Below are 8,201 nucleotides of genomic sequence, written 5' to 3' on the forward strand. Positions count from 1 at the left end.
TTGTAAGTTTCGTCCTTTTGTGAATAATATTCATTTTAATAATTTGTGTCGTTTTGAGCAGGTTCTCAAAATGAGGATATTTTAGGAATGCAATTCCGGAGTGGGAAAAGCTGAGGAAATGAACGGCAGGGAGTGTGTTTACTCACTCAGAGACGTAAGTATTTATTGAGCATTTACCACGTGCCAAGCGCTGCTGAATGTCTGGGGATATGGTGGTAAAAAGGAGGAGCAAGGCCCCTGACTGTGAGCAGCAGTAGGTTGTAACGATGAAGCTGGAGGAGTTTGCCAGTGTGGCCCCAGCAGGCAACAAAGTCAGAAACGTTTTCCAGGTTGCGCTCGGCCTGAAAGTTGCCTCTTGCTGCCCCAAACAGCTAACGCTGTCTATAAAGTCACTCCTGGTGACACTGAAGTGTGAAGATGCTCAGAGCAGAGGACCAAGTGCAGCAGACTCTTCGCAGGTACAAGAAAGACATCGCTTCCAGGGTAACCAGCATCTGTGGTCCTCGTTCGCAGGTGCACATTGGAAAAAGGCTTCTTTCAGGCACCTTTATGGGGCGGACCCGCAGTGGTTACTAGGAAGCGGCAGAGACGTGGTTGAAGCATCGGTGCTTCACTTTGAGTACTCCTGCCAGGGAGGCTGGAGGCGCCACGCAGGCAGGGTAAAGGCTTTGAAAGAAGTGTGATAGAAGGTCATCTGTATGGATGGCCTTTCCTTTAATGCCTGAGTAAAGTGTCTCAAAACTCCACCCCCCACAGTAACAGAATCTTCCTTTTTTCACTCCTCCTTGGTGGATCATCTTCCCCCAGGACTTACAAGTAAGACTGGTTTTCTCTCATCCGCCAGAGAGTCAGTCCACCTGCAGCCCGCCTGTCCACCTTCCTGCACCGTGACCGCCTTTCTACCTCACCTTGGGTTTGCTGTTGCTCACAGTCCGCAGGCAAGGAGTCCTGCCTCCTGTCTGCACCCCCTGGAGTTCCAGCAACACAAGGCAAGTGTGTTTCTTCATGTGTTTTACTTACAGTGTTTAGAAAAAATAGCAGGTTACTTTCCCTAGAAATTCATTAACCATTCTCTGCTAAAGGAAATTTCATTGGCCATGTCCCTCCGGTGGTCCAGGAATCCTGCCACCTCACCGAGTCCCTCTTTCCTTTCTCCTGTCTACTCTTCCAAAGTCCTCCCTCCTGCACACACTTGAACCTCCAGACAACATTCGCACACTGCAAGCTTCCTATTACTTTAATTGACACAACAAGTTACTGATGGGACCCCCAACTTACAATGGTTTGACTTCTGATTTTTCCATTGTATGATGTTGTGAAAACAATACTTTGAAGTTTGAATTTGGATCTTGGGTTAGCGATATGCAGTACAACCCTTTCCTGTGATGCAGCCCCAGCTCCCAGTCACCCAGGATCGAGAGGGCGAACAACACTTAAAACCACTGTTTTTCACTTTCACTGCAGTATTCAATACATTGCATGAGATAGTCAACACTTTCTTATAAAACAGGCCTTGTGTTAGATGACTTTGCCCAACTATAGGCTAATGTGAGTGTTCTGTAGGCGAGGCTAATCTTTGATGGTCAGTAGGTTCAGTGAATTAAATGCATTTTCAACTTAATGATATTTTCAGTTTATGATGGGTTTATTGGAATGTAATCCCATCGGAAGTCAAGGAAGATACATAATTCTTTATCTAAAATATTTCCACATAGAGCATCCCAGGTGCGATTACACAGAAGCAAGTGATCACACGGGATGTTGCCGTGATCCATATTTAAGTCATTTAAAGAGTAAAGCACATATCTGCGAAGTCTCATTTTGAAAAGCACTTCTCATAGCCCATATTTGGTCAATTCAGTACAACCTGCTTATCCTTAAGCCCCAAATTTAACAGAATAGAAAAGAAAACCAATGTTTGGATAGCATTTTGATTTTGTTTATTTGTTTTGTGTAAAGTGTCCTTGAACGCACATTACATCAACCCTGGGAAGCGCCCAGAGATTACTGCTTGAGGACAGTGAAGATTTGAGATGTTTGTAAAATAGTCCAGGTTACCCCCCGGGGGGTTAAAGATGAAAAGAACTGCACAAGCTGGTGCACCACGTACATCCCTGAGATCAGCTAGCTCGGTGAGGCGTCGCCGTTCCCCGCGAGGCTGCGGTCCCCAGCACGCAGACCGCTAGGACTATGTGCTGGAGGAGGGGGTGATGCGATGTCTATTCACCAGCTGCCCCTAATCTTTAAGGGGAAAAGTTCTTTCCTTGTGCTCAAAAACACATAACATTGGGCTTTGTAATATGTGATTTATAGTAAAAAAATATGTATTTGGTCTTGGACCCAGTTTCTGGCACAAAGCTCCGAAAACCTTTGAAATTTCCTAAGTGATGAGAGCAGTAAAGGTGTCTTTTGTTATGTGGATGAGGTGACTTTTGGACACACCTAATGGTAGGGGCTTTTTGCCAGGACAACCAGCCGTGCAGCTAGAGGATTGGAACTTTCCATCTCACCCCCTGACCTCCAGGGAGGGAAGAGGGGATGGAGGTTGGACGAATCTCCAGAGGGCAATGACGTAATCAATTATGTCTATATGTGAAGCCGCCTTAAAGAAAAAAAAGAAAAGGATGTAAGTTTTGGGCTGGTGAACACATGCTGACTTGGGGACAGTGGCTCTCTCGGAGAGAGGACAGAAGCTCTGTGCCCCTTTTCCATACATACTCTCTGCATCTCTTCAGTTCAGCTGTTTCTGAGTTGTACCATTTTATAATAAATCAGAAATCTAGTAGGTAAACTGTTTCTCTGAGTTCCGTGAACCCCTCTAGCAAATTAATTGAACCCAAGGAGGGAGTTATTGGAACTTCCCATCTATAGCCCTTCGGCCAGAAGCACAGGTGACAACTTGGATTTGCGATTGGCATCCGAAATGGAGGGCAGCCTCATAGGACCGAGCCCTTAACCTGGGGACCTGACACTATCTCCAGGTAGATGGTGACAGAACTGAGTGGAATTGTAGGACACCCAGCTGGTGTTAGGGGACTGCTTGTTATGGGGCAAAAACCCGTATTTCGGAATTGGGTGCAAACTCTTCGGCTTCTTTCTGGGCTAACATTACAGAACTGTGCTCTCAAGGAGAGGCTCATCTTCAGCTGAAAATAAGCTGAAAAATGAGGCTAATTTTTGTCTAGGAGGCAAAACAGAATAGCGATTAAAGGCTTTAGCTTCAGAGTCAGAATGTCCAGGTGTGAATTTTGGATCTGCCAAAATTCTATGACATTAAGCAACTTAAATGCTCTAAACTTTAGTCCTCTCCTCAGAAGATGGTAATGTTAATTGTATTTACCTCATAAGATTGCTGTGAAGATTAAGTGAGGTGATGCATGCAAAGAATTTGGCACAATGCAAGATACGGAGTAAGCATAAATAAATATTAGAAATTGTGTATAAGGATCTCATCCACCACTCTTTAATTTTCTTAGGGAAGTCTGCATTGTTTATGTCCCATTTTGTTAAGAAAGAGAGAATCTGGGTCTCACAAACTGAACTAATAACTGAGCAGAAAAACTCAAATTGGTTTTAACTAAAAGTTTCCAGCAGTTGGAACGTATTTCATGTCTTCAGAGTACAGACTTTATAAAGGTAACTGGTGATGTTTTAACTAAAGGATTCCAAGTCAGTCCCCATTTTTCCTTCCAAATACATAATTGTCCTCAAAGATTTTAAAAATTCCACAGCCAAAGTTATGTCATCTTGAAGAGATAAAGACCTCTTCTCATAGTCTTTCTTTTCTTTCTTTTTTTGCATAAAATAAATTGTTCTAAAGTTAACTCTCATCATTATGAAAGTAGAATTATTAATGGACTCGAGGATACACAAAAGGAAAAATAAGCCCATGTTCATAGTTCTCATCTGGCCTCAAAGAGAGATCATTTGGTCACAGCTTGGAGTCAGCCATCAGCTCCACCATGGAAAGAAATGACCTATTTCACTTCGGTATTTCTCACTGGAGACTGAGATATATATATATGTTTAAAGGGTGGTGTCTGGATAGATCTATGCAAAGAAATCTGTATAAATATAGAGGTGTATAAATATATATATGCTTAACTCTACAAAACTGTATAAAATTATGATAATGCATTTCAAATGCATGCATTTTACTTACAACTTAATGTATTAAAATCCTATAAACATTTTATTATAGTGTTTGCTGTGCTATTTCCAGGAAGAAAATACAGTTTCCAAAACGTCATCTTAGATTTCTATTTCTTGAAGGTTTCACTTTTATTTTTTTTCCATCTAGGTTGAAAATAAAGGCAGACTTCATTCTATTCAAGTATACTATAAAAATAACTCTTGGAGCAATGACATTGGAACAATGGAAGGCCCCAAGTTGATCAGAGACAGTTGCTCCGCTCTCTGCTTCCTCAGCCCCGAGCAAGATCAGAGCAGCAGAAGCGCCCTCTTGGTGGGGGGAGGGCCGGAATCTCTACAGGACGGGACTGCTGCTAAGTGGAGACGTCACTCTGGCTACCCTTGCTGGAAGTCGTCAGGTTCTGGAGTCACCGTTTTCCATCGTCCCAATCCACCCAGCACCCAACCCGGGAGACAGCATTGGTAACACTTGAGTGTTTCTGAACTTCATCCTCACCCCTTCATGATTTGGTTGTCTCGTGCTTCCAGAGCAGGTGAGGGAAACAGTGACACGAAGAAAATAGTGCGAGAGTAGCATCACATTACACTGGATGGAATGTGCAGCTGAATGCCCAGTTAAGCGCTCAGTCAGGAAGTTGAGTGTGTAAGGACCGAGGTATTTGAGACAATGTTCGATCTTTGAGTTCAGAGAGTTCCCTGGAGGCTGGTGAAAGTGAGCGCAGGTGAAGGGGAGCGGGGCTTAACTAGAGGGAACTCAAAGAGCATGTTGTGTGGTGGCTGATGGGAGAAGGGACTGACAACCAGACAGAGGAGTCTGGGATTGAGAACGTATAAAACTGGGAAAACTCAAAATGTTTTTGAGTAGGAAAAGTCTGATGAAAAGCCAAATGGCAACAGTAACACTAAAAGCTCAGTTTTCCAACATGTAAACATTGATGGGTTTGCACACTCATTGTCTACAAATATATTGTGCAAGGAAAGTTTGTTGGAGGGAGGGAGGAAATAAACAAATGTGTCGCTGGCATTCTTAAGTGAGAAAGTCAAATCTCTCCATTTGCATTAATATTAAAAGCACAGACTCTGCTTTTCAAAGTTTGCTTGTTACCCTTCCAGTCACGTGCTGGTTCCGGCAGTGGCCACGACAGCTCCATCTGCAGCACGAAGATGACAAAGGTGGAGTGCGCAGGAGCTCCTGTCTCTGGGACATTTAGGTAAAGTAGACACTGGTACCGCTTGATTTTGGTTTTGAAATTATAGTCTCACTTCTGAAGTCCTAGAACACACAGTCACAGGGAATCTGAAGGCGACTGCAAGCTAATGGGATCCTGCAGACCGTTTAGGGGAGCTTGTTCTCCATGTCAGCTGCGACAGGCTGGGCAGAGGGGACGCTGGGCAGAGCACACGTGTGGATGTGGAACCCAGGTCAGGACTGTGACCAGCAGAGGCACATGAGGCTCCGCATTCTCTGTGAGTCGGGGATAAGGAAAGGCGCCGTCATCACTGTGAGGTCTGGCTCTCCCCTGTGTTTTGCTGAAAGAGGACTCTGGCCAAAAATACAAAACGAGAAGCCACTTTCTGCTTGCTTTGTATTCGTATTACTGCATTCCCCAGGGTCCCTAGAATGTTTAACAAGTTAACTTTTAATAAAAATATACTTTTAAAAAGTTACAATTGGATAGCATATGATAAAAATATCGTGCATAATATGTATATATTTTTAATTAATTTTCACACAGTTGTCAAAATTCAAATTTCGTAGTTCAGTTGCTTAATGTGCCTAAGATTAAAATTTCTTTAAACAGGACAAATACTAACAACCATCCTCTACTCTAGAATGCTTTCTGTTTCTTCCACGTTACAGGGAGAAGCTTGAATTCATGTTTTCAAATCAAGGCAGAGCTATGTTTGCAGTGGAAGTGATTGTTATGTAGGGCTTCCCATTCAGTGCTTGTGTTAAAAGGCACTGCAGTTCATCTTTAAAAATTAAAGTCCACTGACGGGCAGAATGATCGTAAAATAGATGTTTCATTGTTAGTGTGGAAAGTTTCTATAATTGGGTTCTAATTAAGTTATTTTAAATGGATATTTCGAGACCTGAGTGGGTGTGTTAATAATGTGCTAATATATGCAGCCCGTGATGTCTTTTCTCCTGTTGATTGTCAGTGAATTGAACTTTTATCAGGATTTGCCCCCTGTCATTTCTTCCTCCACACCCTTTTTTTTTTTTTTTTTTTTGGTTCCCTGCACAGGGATTCTGGTGGCAACCTTGAAAATACTCAAAACCAGGAAACAAAACTGTGAAGCCACATTACAAGGCTTCAGATCAAAACTTCCTCTGAACGTCTTTACTGTTGTGTCCATGCTACTTAGGATGTCAGACAGCATTTGTTCTTCAAAAGGAAACCTATAGTGTGTCCTCTGGAGGTCACAGCCTGCTGTCTGGGATACCCTTAGACATCTCGGAGGAGGAGAATGAGCTGGTGGATACCGAGGAGGCTGCTTCCTAGCAAAAAGTCAAGTCCTTCAATCATCTCATCCTGTTTTTAGTACTGGGAACTCGGAGTCTAACTCAGGGTGTTGTACAGACTCTCCGGAAGCCACGCCAGATGGCTGGCTGTGAGATTTGGATGAACTCCGAAGGGTTGCCCTGACTGCTGTAAGCAATGATTTGGTAAGACGGCCCCCTCCCAAAAGCTGGCCTTCATACTGGCCCTTCTGACGCCAGGCTGTTTGCAGTTCACGCAACAGGCTGGGCAGAATTCAGTTCTAACGTGTGGTGCCCCCGCGTGTCTCCAGGAGCCGCAGCGAGCCCCCCCCCCCCCCGGCTGTCTGCTGTGACTCCAGCCTTCCTGCCCGGGGTGTGCGTCTCCTGGGCGCGCCGCCCTCTCCCGCCTCCAGTGCTCCGCTTGTGGCTTGGCTTCAGCCTAGCTTTGCTTCTGTGCATCCTCACCAAGGCTGAGGCATTGGAGAGCGTTGAAGAAAAGGTAAGAACTCTGTGAGCTGGAAATACGTCAACATCGATATCCTCTGACACCTTAAAAGCACTGTGCCAGCGTCAAGAGGAAAAGTGATCACACTGCTCTTTAACCCACCGGCCAGATTTGGGCGGTTCAAGGCAACGTGTTCAGTTTTCACGCCTAGATGCTGCACTGATGTTGTGATGGAAATACGCTGGTCTGTAGAAACAGAGATGACTAAAACCTCAGAATATATGAAAAACACACGTGGTATCTTGAATCTAGGTTGCAAGCTCTAGAATACCATGTCTAGTTTCATTGAAACAAGGGGCTGTGCTAGTTGGTTTGACAGGAGACCAGGAGCAGGACTAACCAGGCTCGTATCCTGGTTCTAATGCTTTGTGTGTGTGTGTGTGTGTGTGTGTGATGTCGGACAAGTTCCTGAACTTCCCTAGGCCTCAGTGTCCCCAGCGGTGAAGTGGGCATGTGGACTCCCTCCTATGGTGGTTGTGAGGACTACATGATTACACAGCACAAGAAGTCCTCCCTGTTACTGTTACTGGATCAGGCAATAGCGTTTGAATGGATCACTGTTTGCAAAACAACTTTGACTCAATTAAAGGCAAGTGAAAACACACGCTGGAAGAGAAGCATATTCACTCCACCTTCACAAAAGAAAAGAATCTGGCAAATGTGTTCAATATACAAATCACGGATAGAAAGTGTGAATTAAATAAACTCCAAATAAATGTACGCAGTAAGTCGTGTCCTACCCAGCTTCTAGTATCTGAATGCCGTGAACGCTCCCTTTCAAGCACCTTCCTTGTTGAACCTCTGGAGCTGGTTTTACAACCTTGCTCTTGAACCTTTTATTCTCAAACTTCCCGCGTACGCCAAGTCTGTAACGCCTGCCCACCCCTCCCTAATCTGCCAGCGCTGTGCGCACTTTCTTCCTCCGTTCCTGCTAAAGACAGGGGTCTGGAATCTAACACCTCCAAAAAATTCAGAACAAGTGTTTCACTCTCCTCAGAAAAATGCCTACATTATCTGTATTAAAATGACACCTGAGGAGGGTGAGTATAGCTCAGTGGT

General features: G+C 44.3%; 1 protein-coding gene across 1 annotated transcript; it reads left to right on the forward strand.

Annotated features, from left to right (window-relative positions):
- Window positions 1-266: 266 nt before the first annotated feature.
- LOC116659982 lies at window positions 267-7,870 on the forward strand. Its single transcript, XM_032468399.1, has 4 exons — window positions 267-654; window positions 727-989; window positions 4,301-4,614; window positions 5,266-7,870. Exons 1-4 carry the CDS (start codon window positions 267-269, stop codon window positions 5,318-5,320), a joined length of 1,020 nt encoding a protein of 339 aa, XP_032324290.1. The 3' UTR covers window positions 5,321-7,870.
- Window positions 7,871-8,201: the final 331 nt, after the last annotated feature.

This window comes from Camelus ferus, chromosome 26 (assembly GCF_009834535.1).
Source record: "Camelus ferus isolate YT-003-E chromosome 26, BCGSAC_Cfer_1.0, whole genome shotgun sequence".
Classification (NCBI taxonomy): domain Eukaryota; kingdom Metazoa; phylum Chordata; class Mammalia; order Artiodactyla; family Camelidae; genus Camelus; species Camelus ferus.